We start from the raw sequence: 27,736 nt of genomic DNA on the forward strand, positions 1-27,736 counted from the left end.
ATATGTACATATGGCCATGAAAGCCTGTAGTCTTCCAAATATTTTTTACAGTATGTGGCCAGATGCTGAAAGCCGAGTATTGAATGTGTGTGTTAGTACACATTTATTCGGCTGGGATTCAGAGCCAAGAGCCACTATCACATCCATATGAACCACTGGACGGTGTCCCCAAAACGCAGAACCACCTGCTTACCGCTGCAAAGATGGGAGAAACAACCTCAGGCACTAACACTTTTTCTTATATTTAGACAAATGCAGTAACATACTCTTAGTCTTGATCTCTTCTTATCTTCAAACTGCTAATCGACCAAATGCTTATAGCACCAAATTCGTTTCTGAAGAGCTCCAATGTACAAAACCAACCTGTACATTTCTATATGTCCAGCATAATTCCCCTGAAGACAACAGTAACTTAACAGAACATAGCCCCAGCCTTTTATTCTAAAAAAACCACGGTCTCGTTAGTGCCACATATTTAAAAGACTGGAAGAAGACAAGCAACAGGAGGTTATTAGTTCTAATTCTGACCTGTATCGAGATCTCCAATCACATATATGCTGGCTCCAATGGGCACAGCTCCATACACGAAGGAAGAACTAGTTGGGATACATAGGTTCTGGTCATTTAGATAAATCCATCTGTGAAAATAATAATAAAAAAACTGGTATGCAATTTTTATTGAGCACATTAAAAGAATTCCAGGTTGTTTTTGCAACTGCCATCTTTGAATCAAAAGCAGAGTGTGCAAGTTAATTTGTTACGTAGAAACTGTTGAGAACATTGTCTAGTTCAGGACAGTCTTGGCTTTTCCTAGCCAGGAAAAGCAATCGGTACTGCTGCTTGGGAATCTCGGGATACTCTATCCTGAAGTTACTTTATTTCAGAATTGCTCCACTCATCTGTGTAATCTATCTGGAATAAATTCTTCTTGCAGCCACCCAGTATGACCTTCTGGAAGAGAGCAGGCATGTAAGAGAGCTGCTTCTACAACAGCTATGCCAGTCAATTTTCCCTACAGAGAAAATTTTAGGCAGCTTTGTCTTAAAATCAGTAGAGTCATAACAGCATGTAAGTCTTAATAGTTCATACGAGGGGAAATAAATTGCTATATAGCAAGGCCTCTTTATTAAGCAGTGCCTTCCCCCATATAATTCCCTAACTTCTTTAATTGCACTTTATCAGTGACAAGAAATCCCTAGTCCAGTAAGAAGAATGCAGCACTTGGCAATGCTTAACTTTAAACAAGGGACAGAAGACTGGAAATCAAAATGGTAAGGGATTTTGGGAAAGAAAAGAAACGTCCGTTACCTGGAATTGAAACAGACCTTCCTGATCACATATCAGGCTCTTTTCAATCACTTTCTAGCTCCTACTGTAATCTTACAAGTCCCTTATGTTCACTTTAAGCATATTCTCATTTCAACACTACATCAGCCTGATCTTTCTACCAAGTGAAAAGCAGTTGAAGCCTTTGGAAACCAGGTAAGTACGTACTCATCACCCACATGGGACACCGGCTCATAAAGATGTCCCATTTATCTGGATTTGTCAGCATCCTCTCTATGGTTCTGAAACAAATTTCTACAAAATGCTGCTGCACTTTTGCAGATGCTGTCACGGTTACTATTTCTAGACCCTGAAGACAGACAAATCAATGCTATTTTAGGTGATTATTTGATAAAAGATCTAGGAGCAATGTACAGAGAACAGGAACGTTTGAAAAACCTTTGAAAAGCTTCCCATGTATTTTCATGGCCACACCTGGTTAATTTGAGGGAAGAAGTTAGGAAATAACCTCACGGATACTGCTGACCTTTGAAAATTCTGCATTATTTTAACTCATGATTCAGAAGTAAGACTCTCTTCTGGCACTGAAGGAGAGGCCGCTACGTATCAATTGTCTTGGAGAGAGAGATCAATTTTTAAAGGCCAAATGAAAGGATTAGCTGTCCATTGTTTGGTCTGTGCTATACACGGAAGGAGTAAGATTCTGCAGAAAGCACGGGAATGGTTTGTAGCCATCACAGAGGACGACGGATGAACTGAGAACAGAGAAAAGGAGAAGTCCTCTACACTGATTTAGAAACTCTGTTACAGAGCAAAACACCTTTCACCCTATTTCCTTCACTTCCTTTCCTTACTGTGGGAAGAGGACACAGTCAGTACTTCTGCTGCTTTTTAGCACCAAGTTACCTAGAATTATGAAAACTGAATAAGTGGCAGAGAAATGCAGGAGGAAGACTACAATTTCTTTCTTTTTTTTTTTTTTTAAATAGTAAATATAGGACCAGTTGAAGAAGGGAAAAAAAAATTAGATTATTTCAGCCTAGCTACTGATGAAGTCTCAGCTTGGAAAACATGTAAACTTCAGGGGTTTGTCTGCACCGATATTCCAGGTTTTGAGGTTTAAATAAAAAAAACCCACAACACTGTGGGACCCAAGCATTTTCCTACTGCACATCAAGAAAGGATAATATTAAAGCATCTGTAGTTGCTTGTGAAGATTCATCCTCAGCCTTTCTCAACGCGTATACTTTAAAAAACAGGCACAACTTTTCAGGAACGCTTACAGCAGCTTTAGCAGTTAGAACTAGGAAGGAACAAAGACAGGAAGGGCAAGGGGTCACGTTTCATCAGAATTTGACTAAGCTCCAGCTTAATGTGGGTTGTGCCTGCTGTTTGAACAGTATGGAAAAAACACCATGACAAAAAATTCACAGTCTTCAGGAATTTGAAAACACTCCTTGGAACATAACTCTTGCGTACTTCCCTGGGATGGCTCTACTCAAACCGAATCCGAGAGTAGCAGGGGAGAAGGCATGTACCTCTGTAACCACAGGCAGAAAGGACTGCTCTGAAGCTGAAATATGCTTCCACTCAAATTAAAAAAAGGGAAGGAATCCTGATTTTTTTTCACTCTTAAAGTGATATAAACAAAAAAAATCCATCCATACTGTTGTAATTAATAAGCAGGATGGTAACTGTTTTATTTCCAAATGGGAAGTAAATAGAGATGCGATACAGAACCAACATACTCCAGACACATCACCTCAAGCTCACAGCAGCTGTGAAAGCATGCGTACAAATGAATGAAAATCTTCTCCATGTTCCTTTCATCTGACAGCGCTATCAGTCAGCCAGTTAGTTTTCTCATTACATTTGCATAAGCACTTTCTTTTAATGAAATTCCTACACACTGAATGGGAGAATCTTCCTAATTACATATACTCTGTCACAAGATTTAGTTTACTACTTACATACTGCTGAAAGCATTTCCTTATTTTTACGATGTTCCAGCAGCAAAAAGAGTATTTTTAAGGAGTTTTTACCAAGTACTGATTCTGAACAAGTATCTCTCACTTTTATCCCCCTCAATACCTGCAAATTTTGATAATGCTTTTGAACCAGGAGCTCGTGAAAAGAAGGAAGAAAGCCTACCCCACTTACAGACCACCAGTGAAAGGCAGCAGCGGCTATACTCAAAGACAGAGCTCCACCAGCAGCTCTTGCAAAGAATCCTAAAGCCAATTTGTGCTTTATTAAATATCTCCAAATATCCACACTGAAAAGAAAAAAAAAAAACCAGTGTGTACAGACATCATCCAATTCTCCACACACCTACGTGATGCAAAAAGGCATATAATAAATGATGAACTCTGGTAGAAGGAAAGACTGACCCATCAAGGTCTTTAATATGTAGTTAAGACTTCCTGCTTTTTATGGAGTTGACCAACACTGGATCATTGAGCGAAGGATACCCTTACATCTCCCTCTCACACTTTCACATTTTTTTAAATCTATTTTTAGCTTGATCAATATTTTAAAAAACAGGATACAATGCACACAAAGCTCAATCTATAGCCTTTGAAAAAAAAAAATCTACATCCTGAAAAAACCTGCTGACGTACACATTTTCTATCCTCGGTTCACTTAAATTCACTCATGCACATGACTCTAAAGACAGGCTGACAAAACATTTATTAATTGAAAAAATCTCAGTTACAGAAGTACTTCAAATATGAGAATTATTTTCTACATTATCCTGTCTACATTTCATGTGTATGCTACTATTCTGTCTCACTTCATTTATTTTGTTACTTGTTTATACAGCACAGCTTAACAGGAGTCTCAGTGTTTATTTTTTTGCTCGTATGAAGATCTCAGCATATTCCTAGTCTTTAGAAAAGTCCGTGTCATGGTTAAGAATAACAATTTTGAAAGACTGTGCACTGTGAGTTATTCTGGAGTAAGTTACTGTCAAAGTAAGCAATATTAAACAAATTAAACTTCAGTCCTTTAATCCAATTCAAGCCAGAATTATGCTGGTTTATATGAATTAATATGTTTATATACTGATGTAAGTACATACTTAGACACATACACTAAGTGAAACCCGTAACTCAGATCCTCGTGGACTCTGGATGCCTAGGATGATGCTAGGTCCTGTATTCTCAGGTAATGAGAGCTGAGGCATATGAAAAACAATGCAGATCACACACGTGTGCAGTGCTGCGTGTACCTGGAAACCAACAATATCTGATGGCCGAACTCACAGTACAAAAAAATTCTCTCCATTCAAAAAGAAAGTGAACATGCTGGAGTTCTTAAAAACTGAGCACTTACTTAAAAACAACTGGAAAAGTCTGTAGCTCATTATGAAGTATGCAACACCGATATGTAACCATTAAAAAAACACTTTGAATTTTGGTTTGAGACTGCTAGAATTTATACGCTGTGCTTTTGACCCACTGCTGCTAAATGCTCTTGCAAACATATTCCTCCTTTCCACAAATCTCTCTTAAGCCAACACTTTTGGACTTCTGTCAATAATATACACATACACTGTCAATGTGATATTTCAGCTTTGACAGTTCCAGTATTATTCCTTCACTGTCACTACAAAAAGAATATGCGCTGTGGAGTCTGAAGGTGCTTATATCCTTCATTATGACTTTTTAAAGCTGCTGGTTTGAAGGGGACTAATTACCTTTATTTGTTTCAGAAACTTGCTGAGGAAATAAACACACTTATCAATTATAAATTAATCACCTTGTAGCAACTGCATAATGTTTAAGATGAAGAATCAGTCTTTGTATATACCACATGAACTATGCACTAAGGAACTGAGCGAGCGAGATTGTCCACCTGTGGTAAAATCTATAGCATCACTTATGCTTTACTCTCAAGTAATGATGCACAGCAGAGCATATGACACCCGGTGCAAGTGGAATTGCTTAACTAATCAAACACACACATCAGTATTTAGCATAAGGTTTTCACAGACTTAAGAGAAGCATATTATTTAAGCTTTCATCCTTCACTCAAAATAAAGTGATTTAGGTTTGTCTTCTGCTATTTCTGAATCAGCCCAGGAAATAATACCCTCATGTTTTCCAGAGAGTCGACTTGCCTTCATTTGGTATTCATTTGATATTTGTGAAACACTATATAATGAAATTATGATAATTTTCCAGATTCAATCTTACTTCAAAGAAGTGTACCAGACAACAAAGAATTTTGTCTCAGTATTTGGCAGGCAGAAACATTTGCTAACTGCACTCTGAAGGGAAGTCCCTTTATGGCTATTTTCTCTCTTTTCCACACAGGTACAACTGCTCAGGTCTCACAGTCACTGCCACAGCCACCCTTAAAGGCATCCATCCTGCACAGCACTCCCAGGGTACCAAAATTCGGGGTAACTGTTAGACCCCATGAGCTGGAGTGCTAGAACATAACGCGGTAACACTGCACCCTCTTCTGGCCAGTAACACCCCTTCTGCCTCCCGGGGCTGGAACCGGGGGCCTTCCAAAACGGAGAGCAGAGGCACAAACCCCAGCTAGCAGCGCTAGAAGCAGAGGTGGCCATCGTCCCGGTCTTTGCTGGCCCTCCGTTTCCAAAGGAAAACACACAGCCTGTGAGCCATCTGCAGTGCAAGCACAAATTTATGCTGAGTTTAATTTCTAAACTCAAATTCTGTGCAGCGGCAGAGCAGAAAGGCAAAGTCTGAATATCTCGGCAGCCCTCAACGCACGCCTCCTCCAGCAACTCGAGACTCAGATTACTTGCTGCTGCCTCATCTTCCCCTGTGCCAGCACAGCCCTCGTGCCACGCGCACAAAATACAGGGTGCTAGAACAAGTCCTGAAGCAACCAGATTTTTATTGTAATTTTACTTGGATCCTGTAACACCTCTGGGGTGCCACCAAGCAAAGACACAAATACACACATTAGAAATACTGCCGGGCAGGCGTCTGTGCTGCAGTCAGCAGGTGGCACCAAGGACTCACCTGCAGCACCTAGGCTGGAGCCTCCGAGATTTTTCAAGCTCCACTTTATGAAAGCTCAGTCTGTATCATCCAGTGAAACAGGTTTACAGTCGCTGGTGCAGAATCATGAGCTATTATATATCACTTTTTGAAGAACAGAATCAGCCTGGAAATATTTCAGGCAAATCAACTAAAAATAGCAAGCAGGAGATAGAGGAGCACTTCTTTCCAGAATTCTTTCCCTTTCAAAGACCTCTTGCCAAAAAGTTAATCAGCTTTTAGCATTTCCCCACAGCCCCATAGGGCTAGAAAACTCTAGAGAGCATCAGCAGCAATAGCCTCTCTTATCTGTCTGCTTCCTATAACCACTTTAAAGAGTGTTTTTTCTCCAGCTTCACTCGATTATAGCTAGTTTGGACATCACAGAAGACATCTTCATACAGAAATTAAAGTCTTTTTACATCTACCTCTTGCAAGAAAATTATATAATGAACGTACATCTACCATTCTATTTTTGAGTGCTTTCATACAGATCACATCATAAATCAGTCTTGACTTGTAATACAGACGTATTAATCTCCTCCACTGTCAACAAGCCTTGAAACATCTGACCACAAAGTCTTATTTCAATTTAGTTTATAAAAAAGAGAATCGTCCAATTTATAGTTATATGCAAGAAAAAAACACTGGAGAAATCAAAGCTTGTCAGTTATGACTGGAGAATAAGGTGACTATACACAAAATTCTGTCTAATTTAACATTTTGAATAATTACCACACGTAGTAAGGTGGATTCCAATGCCAGAGCCAAGAGGTAACAAAGGAAGTAATCAGAAGCAGATTCAAAACAAACAAAAGGAGATTAGCCATGCACACTGTGTCGAGGTGGCTGTGGAATGTATAGCATCCATAGTGTCTTTCCTATGGCAAAAGCCTACATGGGTTCAAAAAGCAATCAGCTGTAAATGCTTGGAACAAAAATGCATGAGATTTCTTATCTCTAGCTTAGGAATTCCCTAAGCTGTAAATCCCTGGAGATAGGACTGGATCATGGAGAAGTATCCCTGTACATACTTACACTCCTCCATGAGCGCTCACGAGGAGCCTAGGGCACGAGTATGGGTGGGGGGCAGCAGTCATTGCAGAATGCAGGGGAAGAACCGGGCAAACTACCTGTATGATCAAGGTGTTTCTCCCGTTCAGGGGCACTCGAGATTGACACGGTGGCCCAGGGCTTTAGCCTTGCTATCTTAGAGGGACAAGCCACTGAAGCAGACGGACATTTGGTAGCAGCCATACTGGATCATAAAAGGTAGAATGAGTAACAGAGATGCATGGCAAAGATCTAATATACTTTGAAGTGCTGGAGCAAGGGAGGGGGGAACAGACAGGTGAGTGTGTAAGGCACCTGTTTTCTACGTTTATAGCTGCAGCTAGTTACCTTTTAAACTCATCATGATAAAATTCGGATTTGCACGTCACCATCTCACTGGCTTGACTGTCATCACGACTCCTGACCCCGCCAAATACATAAAGCTCAGAGGCAACTCCACAGGCCACTGCCCCAAATCTGAGAATCCAAATAAGAAAAACAAAAATAAATGCAACATATCAAAACCATTTCATATATCCTTCTGAACTTTCTCCATTTTTTTACCTTTTTTTAATTTATATACACACACATACACCCCCCTTTTATGTTCAACAAGATTAGATGAGTCGTGAATATGAGTTGTAAGCACTTAATTCAGACCATGTAAAAGAACAAAACAGCAAAGTATTTCTCTCTGGTCAAAATCTGAAGTTCCAATTGAACTACAATTTCTGGTTTTCATTTTGCATCAGGGTAGTATTAATTGTGACATCAGGAGCGTATTTCTACAAAATTCGTATTTATTGCTTGGGTGCTTCTCTTTACTCAGCCACATGTTAACTACAGGCCAGCATGATTCAGAAAGACATGGTGAAATTCATAGGGCCTCTGACAGGCATCTTCAGGGATTCATCAGAGAAAGGACAACTTCCTCTCATCACAGTGTTAAAAAAGGTTGTACACAGCAATCTAGTCCCCCCTTTCCATTTTCACTCACCTTCTCTCTTTCAGAGGACAGATTGCTGTCCACTGCTGAGTCCTAGGGTCATAACACTCAACAGATTCAAAGAGTTTTCCGTAGGAGCCTCCACCCATTGCATAGATTTTCTTCTTCATAGCTGCATAGCAGCCAATCTTGTGGAAAAAAGAAAAAGTACATCTAAAATTACACACAAATGCACAGTATTGAGAGCTCAAAACTAACTATATACACATACACACACGTATGTATTTGTGTTGCCTGTACCGCATGTCAAACAATGCTGTGCATAAAAACTCTCAGCCACAGTTTTGTTTTGGTATATAAATAAAGAAGCTGCTCTCCCTCACTTCATTTTGAGACTATTTGTTACAGTTTCTACTTGAAGCAAAAGGTTGAAAAAAAAAATATATATATATATGTATGTTGGCATTAACTACTTATTATTAAGTAATGCGATAACATACGATATAGTTCTTACCTTTCTAACCATGGTCAAGTCTGGCTGCTTGGTCCAGGTCCGGCTATAAATATCATAGCTCTCCATAGAGATTAGCTCCCTTTCACCATCCTCACCTCCCAGAATATACAGAATTCCATCAATCTCAACCACACCAAAATTATGTCGTGCCTAAGGAATATCAATAAAGTCAACATTGTAAAACATAACTGCCATTGTGAATAAATCCATACTAACTTTTTTTCAGCACATCTGCCTGCAAAGTGATATTGGTATTATGCCTGGGTTTTGGTTTTTTGGGTTTTGTTTTGGTTTTGGGGGTTTTTTTGTTTGGTTTTAAATGGTGAAGTCCTAAACTCCAGAATAAGATTATTAATTTATTCAACTAAAAAAAACAAAGGGTATTCAAAAAAGACAGAGCAGCAAAAGCCAAAGAGACCACACAGAAACCTAAGAACAGAGCTTGGCCGTATTTCAGTTTGCATAGTAGTGGTCTCCACGATTAAGCTGTTGCTTTCAGGTCTCTACAGCAGCAAAACTCGGACCCATTATCTGTGTAAATGCAGCTCTTCTATTTTGTATGTAGGAGCACAGATACCCTCAGTCTCACAGGGGTGAGTAAACAGTAAACACAGTGTATCGTAAAGTCTTACTCATAGTAAGCAGGAAACTTAATGCATCATAACTACAAATGTGGCCAAAACTACGGGCCTTTGCCAACCAGAGACTGTAATGAGGAAAATCCTGTGGCAAACAACAATTTCTTAATAAACACCCTACGCTGATTTAAGAAGATAAAAACACAGGTGTATTAAGGATATATGTTTACAAATAATAAACTGTTAGTTTTTGATGGAATGCAAATATGAAGAAGGAAGCATTAACTCAAACCAAACCTAAACATGTCTATGCAAGCCAAGTTCTGTATGTTGGCCGGTCCTCTGTCCATCTTTTCTGCGCAGTCCAATCCTTTTGTCCATTTAAGAGTTGTCTTGTTTTAGAAAGCCAGTATACACAGAACATTAAGTATACTATATGACTGATTCATTATGAAATTCCTGAAATTTTGTAGTTCATCTTTACAGCTAGCTCTTCACTAATTGTTTAGTTTTTCCAGATCTGGCAGTCAGTATCAGACCACAAGTATAACAACAGAATATAAACAGAAGTCAGTCTGTAGCATGATTTTGAATGTGTAAGATGCAAGTGACTGGAGATTCAGAATAAAATTTTGCAGAAGGAACATTTTGCCAAAGTAAAAACTTAAATCCCAACAGTTAGATAGTGATCTTGCCTCATTCATTGGTGGTAAGGAACTCCATGAATTGGTGTCTGGATCATATTTCTCTCCAGAGCTTAGCGTTCCCTTGTTTTCATCCTGACCACCAAGCACAAATAAAAATCCTTCTGTAAAACAAAATGTAACATGATCTTAAAAACAGGACTCACACCTGTACACTCAGCAAGACGTGACTGGTGAGCTGTATCCTGGAATTCACTAAGAGATTCAGACCAGTCACAGGTCAAACTCTGGACTGGAGAAGGTAAAGCACATACTTGTATCTGGACCCAAGTCTACCCCTGCAGATACTCTTCAACATATTCAGTGATGCACCAACTAGAATTTACTTAAAACATGAAATACCCCTGGAGAGACAGATGTAGCAGATTCCCACAAAACGTTGTGGGAATAGTGATTTTAAGACACTCAGATGACTGGGATTTTCACAGAACCAAGTAATGTTTTGGGCAGACAAAGGGGAAGCATGAAATAACCCCAGTGCAGTCAAATTTAAAGAGAAAATATTATTATAAGCTGTATCTCAGATTTTGAGGCACTGGTAAGTTTTCATAATATTGATTTTACAAATACAAAGTTCCCCTTTACCTGCTGACAATACTCCATGATTGATCCTTGGAATACTCATAGGAGCAAGTTCAATCCAGAGCTGTCTATTGGGATCATAAAGAGGACACATACACCGCATCACTGAGGTTGGTTTCCGTGATCTGAACACAGGGTGGGGAGGGAACAAACAAAAACAGAAAGACAAGACAGAGTTTTACGAGTTCACTGTTAACAACTTTTGTTCGAAACTTGCTTGTTCATGATTTAATATATAGTCATAAAGCGTGGCATTTCCCTGATAAGGAGAAGACCCCCAAACCAAATATGTGTAAATTTATTTTTGTACAGACTGGAGACATAAAAAGCAGATGCACTTCATTCGTATTGTATCTGCCTGTAACATTTTTTTATGAAGGCACTTTGAACAAACTAAAAAGAACCAAGAGAGAGTATTAGCAATGTCTGAGTGAAGCGATCCACAAACTGACGTGCAAAATGTTATTTGAATATTTTATTACACTTCTATAAAGAGCAAACATCTAAGTGCTAAACTTATTTAAACACGACAAAACCCTCCCCTCTACTGCAAGGGGTACTCAAGAAAAGAAAGGGATTATTGTGCGGAACAGGAATTTTCACCTGGCATCTCAGATGCACCAATAATGACTTTTTTTTGGAACCACAGCTATTCTAAACAAAACAGTTAAAGCACACAGTCATTATTTTTAAGATTTATTACAGAAGCTTTTTAGATCATTAGAAAAGTCTTTCTCCAACTTTCTGTGCTTATTTTAAGTAAAGTCTATTCAGTATAAAAAAAAACAAACCACCAAACCAACCAGCCAACTCTTACTGAACAAACAACACGTCTCACTCTAAGTCTACTACATGTTGAATGTCAGAAAATTATCACAAAATAACTATTTTTTGCTGAATCATTCACAAAGGTAGTTTAGGTGTGTATGACCAACTTAAAACCAAACTCAAATGACAAAGTAATAAGCCCATTAGGTGCACATATTCTCTCCACACTGTGTTTTCAGACATGCCATGAATGCTAGACACTTGTATTTTTACCAGCTGTGACGACCTGTGATGCCACTTCATACTTACACTCGTTCTTCTCCACCAACAGTCACTATACACTCCGAGTAACCCCGGGGCTTGAAGGAGGCCAGCATCGCCTCTCCCTGCTGGGGCGGCGTGAGGGGAATATTGTTGCATTCTTTGACGATCTCCCGTACCAGTGGTTCGCTCATCATCTGCTCACGTAAATACGCTGCATCTAAGCCCGAAACCCACACCGCTGACATGACATCCTTCATGTGAACCTACAGAAAGAGATAAATGCCAGAAAATCCCCCAAACGTTACAGAACAGCATTAAGGCACTCATACATACAGATGCTTCCATATTTATCAAAAACTTAAAAGAGTATTTTTGATATTTGGAAGTAATAACAAAACCTACAACATAATGTTATTAAGAAAATGCATCAAGTCTTCAAAGTTTCACTACAAACGTGCTACTTGCTTTCTCTCTACAAAAACAAGACTATATCTACAAAAACAAGATTATATCATCAAATGCCAAAAAGGTACCTTTTTTTCTTAATGCCTAGTAAATAATAAAGACAGCAGATGATACATTATCAACAGAGCTTTCACCCTTTTACTGCAATCCCGCTGTCTGCATTTCAGGCAAAATTCAACTAACTCTGTAAGTGCAAGATTAGCCCTGAAAGAAATGTATCTATTTTAAGTTCCCACCGATTAGAATAAACACACCAATTTGGGCCACATTCAAAATATAAACATTTGGACGTCCTGACCTTTCTCGATTCTGAATCATGAGAAATCCACCTAATCACCGCTTCAAAGACGTATCTTTCGTTTCCAACATTAAGCTTTTCCATCGACAGCACTTCTTTCAGTTTTTGAGGAGTCAGTTCCAAGAATTCCTCTGTGCTGCTGACATCTCGAAAGTGAGTTTCCAGATACTCTGAGGCAAGGTAGTGAACATGATGCAAACAATAGTGCAGTGCAAAGTCCCGAATACCAATACAGTTCTCAGCAGCTATGCAACCTTCTAAAAACTCACAGCAGAGAGTTTTTAAGTCTGTAAGCAGCAGGAGATCAGCTGCCTGTACCACATCTTGGATAGTTTCTTCATTTAGCCTGATCTGCAAGAATTAATTTAGAAGTTATAGCTACTATCACTCATTTGTTTCATGACATGTCCGCGTTCATTACACTCATTCTCAGTGGCTGAAAAATGGAGTATTAATGCCACTGTAAAAATTACGAGAAATTTATATGACTACTACACATTTATAAATTAACACAGGGATGGAAAGGCATTTGCTTGACAGAAGGTATCAAGCAGAATTTTGCGCCTGAAGTAACCATAAAATTGCTCATCTAATCTGGGATCCTAAAATGAATTTTGCTGCAATAAATAATTTTTAAAAATGCATGTCCAGAAGAGAATTTCAAGCCACGTCTGCCTTTTCTTTTTCTGCTGAAAGTTAAACTCATTCAGCAATCTCAATCTGGTTCCAAATAAACCGGACACACCAACTTGAATTCCTGCTAAGGCTACCGGCACAAAGATCTGAAGGGGCATGCTGTCAGCAACAAGAGGCTGGAGAGGTGGGCATGAGGGTCAGTAAGGGGGGATGCCTGATAGACTGTAATGTTCAGTGATGGGGTCTCAACCTCTATTGCTGTCAAACCGGTTGTCTTTTACAGCTGTCAAGGACTGCATGTTTTAAAGCAGGTTACTGAAGGTAGCCACAAATTTTAATACAAGCATTTGACATTGACTCTTTTAGAGTCCTCCCCCACTGCACGAGAAGAGCAGAGATGACTCCTGCAGAGCCTGTTGCCTCTACTTCACATGCACAGCCCCAGTGTGATATATCGCTTTGTGGAAGTTTTAATCACAAAGCTTTAAACCTCGACAGGTTTATCTTTCAGGATAGCAGTGTGAAAACCCAGGTTACTTTGCCAAGTAGCTTCAATTTCCATCCAGTTTTTTTTAATACCATACCTGCCCACTGAAGATGTAATCTAGTATCTCTTTCATGATATCAACAGATATCCCTTCAAGTTCAATCTTGTAGGTTGAGCCATCATCCTTTGGAGGATTATAATTCAATTTTGTTCTAAGAGAAGAGAAAAGAAAAAAAAAGCTCACAACCTGGGCATTGCTTGCTCTCAGTTTTCTGAAGAAACAAATGCTAGCTATGGATCACTTGAGCTATAACAGAGATGTTAAAACCTTACAATATGATGTGAAAATTGTCTCCATGAATTAGCATGAAAAGGATGTAAGTATGGTCTCTAATATTGCTCATCACATTTCCAAACTGAACAAATACATCAGCCTTGCAAACTACCCATGGCATCAAAGGGCCAAAGTAATTTTTTTTCCCAGCTCATTCATCACAAGTATTCAAAAACTCCACTCAGAACTTCAGATAGAACAGCACCTCTGCTGACAGATGAAACACAAGAATTTGCTTTCATAAAGGTGGAAAAAAACCCCAAAACAAAACAAAAAACACTTTACCAAGAAAAAAACAATTACAGTGAGCAGATGTGATCAGAATATAGACTGGCAGCACAAACATTTGGATTGCATTACCATTTCGTGTAGTTTATGATGTTATCAGCCTAATGCTATGCCTGGCCATAACCAAACCGTGCACTCACAGTTGTAGGAAACAGCCCATGTGCTGCTCAGCCGAGCTTTAAATATTCATCTACATCAGTGGACGCTTCACTTATGAGCAATTTCTTTAAAAATACCAGGAACAGTTTAATGTGCCTTTGAACAGAATGGAGGGGGACTGGGGGAAAAGATGGGGAAATAATAATAATACAACAGACAGCTTTGCTTTCCATCATCTGTTAGTGCAAACGCTTTTTCCAGGAAAGACGACTTTAAGTGTTCGAAAGGGAATAGTGTCCACCAGTTCAATGAAAACAGCAACAAGAGCTCAAAGATCATTTTGAACATCTTTTTTCTACACTTTAGGCAACGAAGTATACATTATATAAAGACCAGAAAACTTGTTGCACTACCTCTGTGTATATATAGATATCTACATCACAGCGCATTAAAATAAAAGCCTTAAAAACATTTTTATATTCATTTGAATATATTCTTAGATATAATTAGTTTCTTAATGCGAAAAGCTGTGGCTTTGCTAAGCTGAAAGCGTCCAGTTTGTCGCAGTCTTCTGCTATCCACACTCATACTAAGTAAATACATAAATAGGACTTAGCTAAGGGCAGATTCTGCTTCACTTCCTCATATCAGAATGAATTAGTTTCTCACAAAATAAGATATAACTCACATCAAATAAAATCCTAGTCTATAAGGAGCTATTTTTAAGTGTGAATAAGGATGGTAATTTTAGCCCTGAAGTTAATCATATTTGTGGTCTTGTTTTTACATTGCTTTCCTATGCTGCAAGAGACGCATCACCAGCCAGCAGAACACTCCGGGAGATAACGCTACTCTGATGCATACGGATGACTGTACAAGGTCTGAAGCTACGCTGCTTCATTCTGTGTTTGTACAGCACCTAGCACAAGTTATAATACAAATAATAACAACAACAACAATATAATCTGGATTAGGAAATTGTTTATTTCCTAACACTTGGAATGAGATTGGAAAAATTAGGCCTGTTCTAAACAGTCTACGTGACTTCCAATAAAGCACGTGCTGCAATAGCAGACATTGATTTGCAGCTTGTCAGCTGAAAACTTCTAAACCAAATACGCAGCTTAAGCAATCCTGTACAATGCGCATCTCGATGCGCGCCATCCTCGCCCACACGAAATGTGCATTTTTCATGCCTACAACTCCAAATGAATGAAAGAGAATATACACAAAAAAGTAACACACGTTTTCAACTCTAACCCAGTATCAAGGCTTCTTTACACACATTTTCAAGCCTATCCAAACTATCTCAATTTTAATTAGGCCAACATGCCCGAGCTTTGGATTTTTTGGTTTGTAATGAAAGCTGCGTCTTGTTTCCTGGGATGAAACTGTGTTTTCTTTTAATTTAACATAAAATGTATCAAGGTTTGCAGCATCTGGCTTCCTTCACCAGAAAAGCGAGACAGTCAGATGGTTATCTATATTTCATACGTATCAGGTACATATGAGTAGCCGGCATGGTCAAATACACAGCAGTATCTACACAGAATCTGGGTAGTCCAACACATTGTGGGGCTTAAAACAGATGCAAGGCATGTAATAAACATGTTGCATGCTAGCACTAATGGGGAGATTAGGGAAAGGACTAGTGCTACTTATCACTAACTTTCATCTTAGCATCACCTGTACACACCCAAGCTAAATCACCTCTTGCATGGACTTTACACTGACACCTCCTAGTAACAAGAAAGTGTTGTTCAGAGGTTTTGGGTCTTATCAGGCTAGATGTTCTAATTACTGTGTACTTTTTTAGGCATCAACAGTTGTTAACCTGAAAAGAAACAAACCAACCACTGATGCAAGGTCAAAACACAAACTCAAAGCAGAAAAATAACCTTGAGAACAAATCGACTGATTGCAAAGTTATAGATACTCGTATGTGGGCAAATATCCACACCTTATGCAAATGCATCCCAGTTCAGACTAAGCTTTGTTCCTGTCATCTGTCCTGAGAAGCAGTAGTTATCCATCTGTCACACTACTTTAATTTGTTAGCTAATAAACTATTAGGTTATTTATTTTGGTACAAACATTTCTGAGCTGTGACATGAGAACAGTTCCCAAACAGCAGTTGGAGGTACTCCTTGTCGCTCACGTCCAGTACTGCAGGATGGCTACTGGCTGTTGGGAAGAGGGGAGGAAAAAAACAATGCAAGGACATATTGTAACCAGGTTTGGGGCTGGAAAAGTTTAAGATGGAAAATTGTGAGTCTAATGTGGAAAGAAAGCTGAAGGATGGGAAAAAAGTAGGAGGTATGTAAGTGAAGGGCAAGGAGCCATGCCTCCTCTTGCATCACCCAGCATCAGCTGTTCCCTGCACCCACACCTCACTAGCAAACTGAGGTCTGGGCACCCTCGTCATAACACACGCAACAGACAGAACGAGAGAGTTTCAAAACATGTGTGTTCCCAGTTCAGAAAGACAGAGCGGACAGCACGTTGTGAAATAACTTAACCCTTGTCCTCTATAAAGTTCACTTTAGAAAAAATGTTTCTAGCTATGCTTAAGCAGAGGTTTTCCAATCTGCCAGTATCCCAGGAAGGAGGATGTTTCCTTTCCACCGTGCTCTTCCCCATGGTGATTTATTCAGCTTATGATTTGTGTGGCAGAAAGCTGGAAGTGGCAATCAGCAACCAAGGCACAGAGATGTGCCCAGCTGCAGCACATGCATGTGAGAGCTTCCTACGCCGGACAACATTTCTAATTACTTTAAAAGCACTCTAAGTTGCCAAATCACAGCAGAAAAGGCTGCCTTGGTCTTCCTTAATTCAGATGAAAGACCAGAACATCAAGATTTAGAAGGAAATAAAACCCCCACAGCCAACCAGAAAACGCATTAGCTGGGAGCAGAGCACAGCTGAGACACATACAGAGCTGGGGGAAACAAAACAAGGCAACTTCTTCATGCTGTTTTCTTAAGTAATTTAATTTTGAGCAGCGTGACTCCATACATGTTTTAAAAGGATGTTTTCCATTTTTTAATAAAGAAGATCATCATTGTAAGTTGAAATTGCTTCCAGTAACATAAATAGTGTTCTATAAATGCATAACATCCACCCCAACCTCTTGTACCTGGTCAGGAAAACAGCTCGGCACATACTACACCTTGAGCAAGCAGCATAAGAACAACTGGGTTTATGTTGTGTCTTGATGTTGTGTGTCTGTGTGACAAATTTAGAATCTGCTCTTCCACATCACTTACGGAATACAATCCTAATGAGTCATCTCAAATGACACTACATAAGGCAGAACGAGGAAAAAAAAAATCCAATACCTCTTCTGTGCATGTAAGCAACAATGTAAGCAAGGTAAATCATTAAAATGCAAACAATGGCTTAAGAACAAATGTTGATATTGCTAGGAGTCACAATTCACATCTAACAGCATAAAACAGATTCAAGTAATTAAAAAAAAAACCCAATAGATAGATTTAAGACTGTCCACAGTTCTTGTTAAAATTAAGATGGATCTTCCAACTTCTCATTTTAAAAGAACAAAACAAAGAAAAACACATGACCCTACTTCCAGCCTTACAGCCAAGTCACTGTGAGAGCACTGTTGTGGGACAGTTAAGATGCATGAGAAGCACATTGAGAAAGGACCCATGTGTCTGCAAACTTGTTTTTCCTACCTTTTACAGTTGACAGTTTACAGGAGGGGGAATAGTAATTAAAAAAAAAAAAAACCAAAAACCAACAACCACCAAACAAAACAAACAAAATGAAAACCAAGACAAAGAATTCAGCCGCCACCGATAAAGCTTGCTGTCCTAAGTCAGACAGAATTCTGTGGGAATATTTTTATCTTTAAAACCTCTGCCTTATTTGTGAACTGTTATGAAAAGATAACCAATGTGTTCCTACAATAGTGACATAAGTTATAACGAGAACAACAGTCTAACTCTTGGAATGCTTTAAATCTTAAGAGTGCTGGTATATTGGTACCTAAACAGGTAAAGAAAACACCTGTCTGCAAAGATTGCGCCTCTGTAAATGAGAATGCTCTAGACCACATTCACCTCAAGCAGGTTTACAACATTTACAGTGAACAACAATTGAAAAATCTGGAAAACAAAAGACAGACGCTTCGGTTTTGATGCTCTGCAACACAAAACTTTCACCTGCTCTCACGTCGTTGCACTGCAAACAACACAGTTCGCTGACCTACTTACACAGCTGTAGCAGGGTGTCAGGAACAAAACTGCAGGAGACAAGAGGGACACACTTGTCTTTCTGAAAGGAGCTGTCTTTCCAAATTAATGATTTTGCCCCAGATTAACCATAAGAGCTAGTGCACACAAGCTTTGCCAATATTGCCACATTAGCAAACCTTAGTATTAGAGTAGCAAAGCCATCGTTCCAAACCAAAGAGTAATAAAATTGGGGGTTGATGATATATCCTTTACCTGCACCAGTGTTTTGGCCTTCTCCAGAGAGCGCTAGCATTTCAAAATGAAGTTATACCTCCAACAAATGCTTCCAGCAAAGACATGCACCAAACCTGAAAGACGCTCACAGGGATGACTCAGTCCCAAAAATGACAAGCAAGTACTTTGAGATTTTGCATCTGTAAGGAGAAAACTTAAAAATTCTGCTTTTGATGCAAACATAAGGTCAATTTAGTCTCCCTCCTGATGTGGGCTTCCTTATGTAGGTTTGAGTCTTTCAAGTACAAGCTTTCCATGTTAAATCTAATTAAGTCCTACTTAGGATCGACCATTTTAATGGTGAAGTTTTTTCATTTGTCTGTCTTTATCCCTGCAACATTTTCTCCCATGAAAGCTGGTCTTCCTGCACACAAAAAACCTTAATAATCACATTATTAAACAGGTCAAACACAAAACCATGACGCAGCAGTTCACTCCACCCACTGCCGTCCTCCAAAAAGGTATTTTACAACCAAATCAGAAGGTTTTCTTTGAGGTCGCACCCTGGCCTTTAGCAGCACACATAAAAGACAGTCTTCACCACACCCTGCAAAGGGTGCCAGCTCTCAGAGGATTTTGGCTATGCCTCTCATATGTCTCTCTTCTTAAGATTATCTGTAACTGCAACTTCAGGTCTCAAGGCAAAGTAGTCCACCTAACAGCTCAGCACAAAAACCTGCAGAAGTTGCTTTGCTTGGTTTAAAAGAAACAGCAACCAGGAATAACTTATTTTTTTCATCTTTTGGAAAGTTTAAGTCAGGCAAAAATGTAAGGCTCCCCCCCCCCCCCCCCCCAAGAAAACAAACAAAGCAATTCCTTCAGCAGCAGCACAGGGGACGTACAGAGCTCATGGGCTTCGCTCAGTGAAGAGCTTGTTTACCCCGAAAATCTGAAGTTACTCTGACTACACTGAGCTCATCCAGAGCTAGATTGTAATCTAGACTGGAAACCTACCCTCAACCAGCACTTCTTGCCTAAACATGCAAGTTAGCCCTAAGTAGACAGAACACACACTTGACGAACACAGTCCCCAAGAATGGACTCTTGGAGCTTCTCAGCACAGCAAGTACCTGCCATTTCATTTTACTTTGGGGTTTTTTTAGCCAACTTAAAAAACAAACAACCAACTGCACCAGCTGAGCTTACAAACAAGTCACTCACAAGTAATGCAGATGAGCTGGCTGTTGGGCACCAATGGTTTGTGCCATGCACCTCGTACGCGGCATGAAGCGCAGCTCGGCCTCACCTATGCGTGTAGCCGAGTAGACCTGGTTCAGCAGTCATCTCTTCAGCTCTTCTCACACGAAGCACAGATCTATTATGTACCTACTTCTATTAGAAATACCTGCCACTGGATTTAGAAAGGTGGGTTTGGGCTTTTTTCTTTCTTTGTTTTTAAAAGGTGGGGAAAAAATACCTAATCCCTGTTCCTCAATGGGCAGCAGGCTAGCTCGCATGGAACATTCATCAAAGCATCTCCTCAAGTAACTAAATCTGTATCATATTTATGCCATTTTTGTGCTACCCATGACACTCAAAGTTCACTCACTAAATAGACGATTCATGAGATTTCCAGTCCACATCAGTTGAAAATTTAGCTTTCTACTGAACAGCAGTTACACCTATTAGATAGCAAGTTGGAACTAGGACTTCATCAGAAAAGCAAAGGAAGACATTTCTGGAATACAGTTTTAAACCAAGAAATTAACTGTATGTTACTTGAAAATATGTCTTCTTTCAAATTAATTCTGCTTTTAAACTGGTTAAAAATGCTTTTTTAGAAGGAACAAGTACAGTACCATACCGATGCTGTTAAACTTACCATTAAATATATTTAAGAAATGCAATGCTGTGTAGTGTGTCTCTAATAATCCAAACCTTCCTGTGACTTATTAAAATCGTATTTGGAAAACACCAATGAACCTGCTGAGAAAACTTGGTTTAATCAGGTTTTTATACCTCACTTATCCTTATAGCCCATGGGAGAAATAAGCATCAGAGTCAGAGAAAGATTTTCATAATCGCTGGTAAGTATGAAGTCGAATGGACAAAATTACAAGTGCATGAGTAGTATCGTGGGACAGCTGGAAGATGTGACAAGCACTGTGTTTCTTAGGGAATCCAAGAGAGGAAGGCACCAGAACTCCGGACACGCCAGAAGCTGGAAAACAGAGATCTGCAAGACTATCACAGAAAGTGATGACACGGCCAAGAGGAAAAAGGAACGAAGAGTGTGGATTTCACCAGCACAAGAAGGAAAAGCCAAGAGTCTGCAATTCAGAGTACTAACCATGTCCATAAACAAGAACAACTTTAAGCTGCCTAGTACAGCTCTTGTGAAGGAGATGTAAACCAACATGCCTGAGGACATAAAACAGCCACTAACTACATGGTATTAAGAATGTATTTCCTTGATAGGCAACAAGGAATTTCGGAGCTGCCCATAACAGTGATTTTTTTGTTTTGTTTGTTTTCTTGGAAATATTAAGCAGCGGCATAGATATAATACGGGAGACAAGTAGAAGACTGGAGACTCCCCTATGTATAGGTAACGCTACACTGGTACTCAGTACCAGGACAGAGAGAAAGCCTTGTACAACATATGAAATAAGAGGTCTGAACAGAGAGTGAAGAAAGAAATTCTTTAAAACCACTAGTTACTTTTCATATTTGTCAGTCCACACGAGGAGGAAGTTCCTTTTGTAAGTGCAGCTGAGACCAATGCAAACAAAACAGATTCAAAGGAAAAAAAAAAACAAAACACAAAACACACATCAAGAAGTCCAGACTCATCAACTCCAGATCTTTCTCCAGACACACAACCACCTTCACAACAGCCCTGCTCCAGCCACAAAATACATTTTAAAGCGTGCAAGAAAAGTTATTAATAAAAAAGGTTCTTTTAATAATAAAAGTTTTGCCAAACAAGGTAATTAATGCAGGTGTAAAGGCAACCTACAGAGTATAAATTACCCAGACATCCTAAGCAGCTCCATCCTGCCACACCCCCTTCCACCCCAACTCGCCTCTTACATCAGGCAGGCAGATGAACTGCGCGTCTTCAGATACAAAGAAAGGCCAAGGAATTTCATCTCAAGTTCTCCTGCGTAAACAAGATGCTCTGATTTCCAGTTCTCCCTTTGCCTGATGTGTAGGAGCAGCCCAACTGTATTTTCTTACTATTTTGAGATGGATAAGAGCCTTATTGCTTCCTCCCTTCAGGCCATCTTTAGGGGCTTGTTGGAGCAGGAATACAATTAATGACTCCCCATTCAAGCCTGGTATAGTGATTTTAAAATTCCTTTTTAAACCATAAGCTTTTAACATACCTTTATCACTGTTGCCCCTCGACTACTTATCCAAACATAACACGCATTTAGGCACTTCTCCTGAGTTATGCCAGGTAGAGAGTTTCTGGACAATGCAACTATTTTGATTTATTCTCAAAGTTACAGAAACTTTACAACTCAGTTATCACTAAAACATCACAGGTGACATTTCAGTTTTATTTAAAAACAAAACAAAACCAAACCAAAACCAAACAAAAAACCACCAAAACAAAGCTATGCCTAATTTAAAAAACAGCTTTAAAAGTCTGGAAGCAAATTCTGGCCTGATTTGTTCCTGACTTCCTACTGCCAGGACAGCCTGTAAAGTTCCCAGGAGACTGCCAGAAAGAAACTTCTCATAAGAAACCTTGAAGATGACATGGCTTTAGATCTCGCCTTGATAGAGCAGTTACCACAACGCTGCCCTGCACGCCCAGTGAAGAGGGAACAAGACCTGGCACGAGCACAGCATGATTCCGCTAAGCCAGAACTTGAGAGCACCGGGTCTTGACAACCAAATACCTCCCAGCTTCAGCAGTGGTTTGTATTTGTGACTTCAGTACTAGTCCCAAATGGAAAAAGGTTTAAAATACTATAAAAGCTCTCTATAAATGTCAATAAAAACCAAACGGGTATCAGGAAATAAGCAGCAGAAGCTACTGGCACATGTTGGCTTCTACCTTGCCTTGCTCTACAATATTTATTGTCTAACAAGTGTAACAAAAACTGCCAAGTCGCACCTTTTCAGTGCGCTGCAGAACGGACGTCCCGTCCCACTTCTCATACCAGCACCTAAGGATGCTCACAGGCACACTTACACAAGGATGATGTCTCAGCACACTGCCTCCTCACGGTTTCACAACAACTCAAAATGCTCCAAGTGCCAGCACGCAGAGGAAAGGACAGGAGTTCAGTGACAGGGGACACGTCCCACCACATCTCCGCGGAAGTCTCTTTCAGCACTGGCAGAGAGGTTATGGTTTTGCGGCTGTGCAAGGGTCCTACAAGGTCTGCAATGTTTTAGAGATGTCAGAAGGTTGAACAGCACAAGTGAGAAGATGCAAATGCTATCGGGTTATTTCTGACCAAAACCAATTTACAAGAAGCACAGCTATTTAGAAGTAAATGGAATATAAACATTAACTTAATTTTACATTTTTATTTTTGTTTAGCTATATTATGCTCATCTGGAAAAAGATGAAAATATGGTTACTGGTCCTTTACTAAGTTAGAAAAGCCTTGGGGAACAGTACAGAATACATACACCCATCCATAATCTGTTCACGCAGATGCATGAAAACCAAAGACAAAACTTGCTGAGATAACAAAAATGTCTTAATTTAATTTCTAATACAGCAGCACAATCCCTGCATAACAACATTAAGTTCATCTAAGAATTTGAGCTTCAATATCCTCTTTGTTAAGGTAGTTCCCACATGCTCCCTGCGATACAGGCAAGCAGGCAGTAAGCTAGCAGAATGTTAGGAGGTGCAAGTTTCAGCTGGCCAGGAACGACTCACGCCAGACAGTGACAGATCTGTTCAGATGAGAACATCTGCTGCTACCGTTGAGGATACCAGGAATACTTGGACCAAATCTATCCTATAAAAGGTCTGCGGGTATGTGCTACAACTTACGCCAAACTTACTAGTACAAGCATGGTTTCAAGCATGGTTTATTCTGGTAAAAGCACTCTTATGCCACCATAATTTATACTAGGCTCACAAACTAAATAAATTAAGCCGGGGCAATAGAATTGTACCTACATTAGGGCAATTGCCAGGACAAAAAGTGCTTAAAAAAAGTGCAGGCTTCTGGATGATTTGTTACAGAAGAGAAAATCAAGAGCTAACCTGGCTTGAATTTAACTTCTCCAGGATGCACAGCAACATCACTTGGAGCCAAATCACGCTTTGTCCTATGGCAGTCTCTTCCCGAGGAATCCTCCTTTTCTCAGGCTCAGGAACATACCACAAGATGTTAGAGATATGCAGGAAGACTTCTGTGTTTTGTAAATGACAGGATGTGCTCCAGGGGCACACAGAGGGCTTAGATAACCTGTACGTATAAGGCAATTCGGTAGGAATTCACACAACCACCCCAGACCTCACTGCCCCCAAAGAGCTACAAGCAACTTGGCATTAAGCAGTTGAGGCAGGACCTCAAGAATCAAACTACCCCAAAAATTAGAAGTCTTTTTGTTCCCACAGACTGAAAATGTATTAATGAAACAGGCATTTATTTTTTTGCTGTACTTGCAGAAGCTAGCCTATGGACAAGGCAGGCAGACGGGACCCATGACACCAGTAACACTTCCACATGTTTCTGCATCCCCTTCACATCTTTCAACCTCTCCCCACTGAAGCTGCCATTTTTGAGCTGCACGGATAATCCAGTTGCCAAATAACTAGAGGGAAGCCACATCACTATAATTTACAAGTGTCCTACTCATAACCAGTCAGCCAAACAGCTTCCATGCAAAACTAAAAAACAGGTAACGCTCCTCTTGCTGTGGCTGCACAAATCCTTCAGCAGACTCTGCTCACACCCAACCACCCCCTCAGAAAGTCCATGCCTACTTATTTTCCTGCTCACACCCTAAACTAAGCATTCATGCAAACCCTACACAGCTTCTTAAACTCGCCCACCAACTTGCCCACAGCCACAATACATAATGACACAGCCAGATACAGAAAACACCACGCCAACTCATACTTCCACTTCTTCACTGCGGAGTAAAAGTTTCATGTATCTACTCATTTTTCTTCCAAGTTTTACTTCTGAAATTAGTTAATGGATTTTTCTGAGCTTTATATCAGAATTTTTCAAATGAGAGTGACCTAAACTGATTGGCGTTTGGAAAGCATAACAGCCTCTGGTACCAGAGCATGCTCTGGAATCATCTACCCCTAAAATACAAGGACATAAAATTCTTGAGTCTCCCGCAGTAACTCTTTATATAGAAACCTAAACCAATCATTTTATTTGAAAAACCAAACACTCAAAATAAACAGGACTTGCATAGACTAGGTACAGGCTGGAGATAAAATTAATCTCCAAAAAGAGCCACTGAAACTTTACTTTTGGCTGGAAATGTAATGCTCCGTCATTGGCAACCTACCTGACCAATTCTACCCATTGTGAAGACCGGCTGGACTAAATGGGAGATCCTGGAGCGATAAAAAGAAGAGAGATAGCCAGCAGGTAAAAATTAGGCTCTGCAAAGGTAGGTAATACAAATGTGTTTCTTAATGTGCCATAGAAGAACTAGGTACATGTATTTTTGGTTCTTTACATCTTGCAAGCCCAAGGAGAAAAGATGAGTAAGCTCAAAAAAAAAACCCCAAAACCCAAACAACAAAAAAAAACCCACTTACTCATATTTATATATTAATGCATGTAACCTACTTTCACACATAGTTAATGAGTTCCTTCATGGGATCTGAACCTGAACAATTTTGAGTTTAAAAAAAACCACAACCCTACTGACTACAAGTTCTGTTGCTAATGTAGTTATGTCTGGCGCTCCAACTCCTCACACACGCTTAACTCATGTTTCGCCAGTACATTTTTCAAAGATGAACAAAATGCAATACTTAGAGATGAAATTCTGTGAAAAGGTACTTCTCCATAGACTATTTTACAGTATCTTTTAATTAAGCAGTCTTTTTCACAGTAAAAAATTGCACATTTCCTGTAAACTCATCTTGCTGTTACAGCAGAACAGCAGTTTTTCCAAGAATATGACCTCTTTCCACCTACAACAACCCTTCTGAACCTGAATTTCAGATATGGCATACGGTCATCTGAAATATGATGACCAACAACCTAAAAAGCATTCAGGCGTCTTGAAGAGTATTGGATCAATGGCTCATTTCAATTTCATGTCTTTGATTTGTCTTTCACCACAGTCTTCCAAAACTGCTTCTCAAGACAAGCAGTGAAAAAAAATATTATTAGTACATAGGCTCCGTGGTGCCTTTTTTGCAAATTCTTGCTGGTCTTCCTTCTCTGTGAATTTTATTTCATTTTACGTCTCAGCTCTGCTAGCTCAACCAGTGCAGAAAACTGTTTCTTTAAGTCTGTCCATGATCAACACCCATTTAAAAGTTAATCACCAACTTCATATTCTGTTTATTTTTAGTTTATTTTTGTACTTGAGAATGTCGAAGTTGTACTACGATGGTCACCCAAAATACCATATTGCCTAAAAGCAGATGATAATACGACACCGAAGCAGGCTGCATATTTTTTTTGGAGAGTAGTATACAGAGTCCCCATCCCCACCTAGCGCAAATATGCAGATTTTATGACAACTTCACAGGAAGCTACAACTGGAAGGAATACCCAACCCTTACAAGAAATCTGCTACAGACTGATGATAATCCTGTGTTTAAGTCATATTAGAAGGTCTGCTCCTACTTTACAGACTAAGACAAAATTAATGTCTTTATTACCTGCAAATGATAGGACTTAAAACAAAAACCCCTCGGAATTAACCGCCTGTACGTTTCATTTACCCTCTCTGATACGCAGAGAGGGTGTATATACTGTACTATAAAAATCTTACGGCGGGTATATTCTTTTTATTTGATGTCACTGGACTCATCACCACCGAGCGCGATGGAGAAGTTCAAACTGCTGTCGATGGCTGCAGCAGGACCTTTCATGAAATGGGCTTCAGGGAAAACACGGTCCAGGATAAGCCGTTTGCCGGGCCACCTCAGAAACCATGACTGTGCTAACACAGCTCGTCCTCCCCAGCACTCACCGTCAAACTGCAGAGTTTTGACCGCACATGCTGCTGACCCCCACTGCCAAGAGCGGCCAGCTCTCCTGGCACGGCCGCGCTTTGATACCTCTGGCAATTTCCGAGTTATGTTCTTAGGTGTTGTACGGGCACAAGGGAACAAGAGACGGGGAGACGAACCAGTATTTTTGTTAATTTAAAAGCTGATGTACTTCAGAACCCATAACCACCACCCGGAGCCCCGTCTTGCTAAAAGACGTTAAGAAGGGAAAAAAAAAAACACGGTCCTGAAGTGCTGCCTCGGCGCAGCCGCCGGTCGCCAGCCCCGGCACCCACAAAGCCAGCAGCAGGTACACTGCACCAGCGCGCGGCTCGGAAAGCGCCGCGCAGAGGCACAGGCAGTGCCGCTGCCTGCGGGGTGCTGCCCCTCGGCCGAACGCCTCCCTTGCGATCGTTGTGAAGTTTGTTTTTTTCTGGGTCGCTTGCTTACGCCAGGCACTCCGTAGCAAGCACTTCGGTTGTTCGGGGCATTTGCTCCCCCAGGGGGTTAAACGGCCTTTCAAAGCTGAGAAAAGCAGCAGCTCGATGCAGAGAACGCTCCTCCGGAGGGACTCGGTCCGCGGGGGAGCGCACGGCGGCACCGGCCGCAGGGGGGGAGCCGGCCGAGCCGCCGCTTTCACCAGGGCGCTCAGGCAAATCTCGGGGCCGGACGCGCACCCCCGGGGAGGGGAGGGCAGGGCAGGCCCGCCCCGATCCGACCCGACCCGCCGCCGGCCTCCCCTGGCTCTTTCACCCTTAAAAGAAGCCAAGTCCGCTCCTTACGTAACCGTAACGGCCCGCAACGGC

At 40.4% G+C, this 27,736-nt stretch overlaps 1 protein-coding gene across 2 annotated transcripts in view; it reads right to left on the minus strand.

Annotated features, from left to right (window-relative positions):
* Nucleotides 1–27,736, minus strand: part of GAN (gigaxonin) — a 42,807-nt gene that overhangs the window by 14,754 nt on the left and 317 nt on the right. Inside the window, exons 1-10 of one of the 2 annotated variants that reach the window (XM_076349063.1) lie at nucleotides 23,907–24,262; nucleotides 13,698–13,812; nucleotides 12,478–12,828; nucleotides 11,760–11,977; nucleotides 10,686–10,807; nucleotides 10,092–10,204; nucleotides 8,819–8,968; nucleotides 8,356–8,492; nucleotides 7,707–7,835; nucleotides 529–638 (exon numbers count right to left, since the gene is read on the minus strand). In XM_076349063.1, the coding sequence (XP_076205178.1) occupies nucleotides 529–638; nucleotides 7,707–7,835; nucleotides 8,356–8,492; nucleotides 8,819–8,968; nucleotides 10,092–10,204; nucleotides 10,686–10,807; nucleotides 11,760–11,977; nucleotides 12,478–12,828; nucleotides 13,698–13,733 (1,366 nt within the window). In that variant the 5' untranslated portion in view covers nucleotides 13,734–13,812; nucleotides 23,907–24,262. Of the gene's footprint in view, nucleotides 1–528; nucleotides 639–7,706; nucleotides 7,836–8,355; nucleotides 8,493–8,818; nucleotides 8,969–10,091; nucleotides 10,205–10,685; nucleotides 10,808–11,759; nucleotides 11,978–12,477; nucleotides 12,829–13,697; nucleotides 13,813–23,906; nucleotides 24,263–27,736 lie in introns of those variants that run through there. The other variant, XM_076349062.1, reaches the window with a different exon arrangement.

This window comes from Aptenodytes patagonicus, chromosome 11 (assembly GCF_965638725.1).
Source record: "Aptenodytes patagonicus chromosome 11, bAptPat1.pri.cur, whole genome shotgun sequence".
Classification (NCBI taxonomy): domain Eukaryota; kingdom Metazoa; phylum Chordata; class Aves; order Sphenisciformes; family Spheniscidae; genus Aptenodytes; species Aptenodytes patagonicus.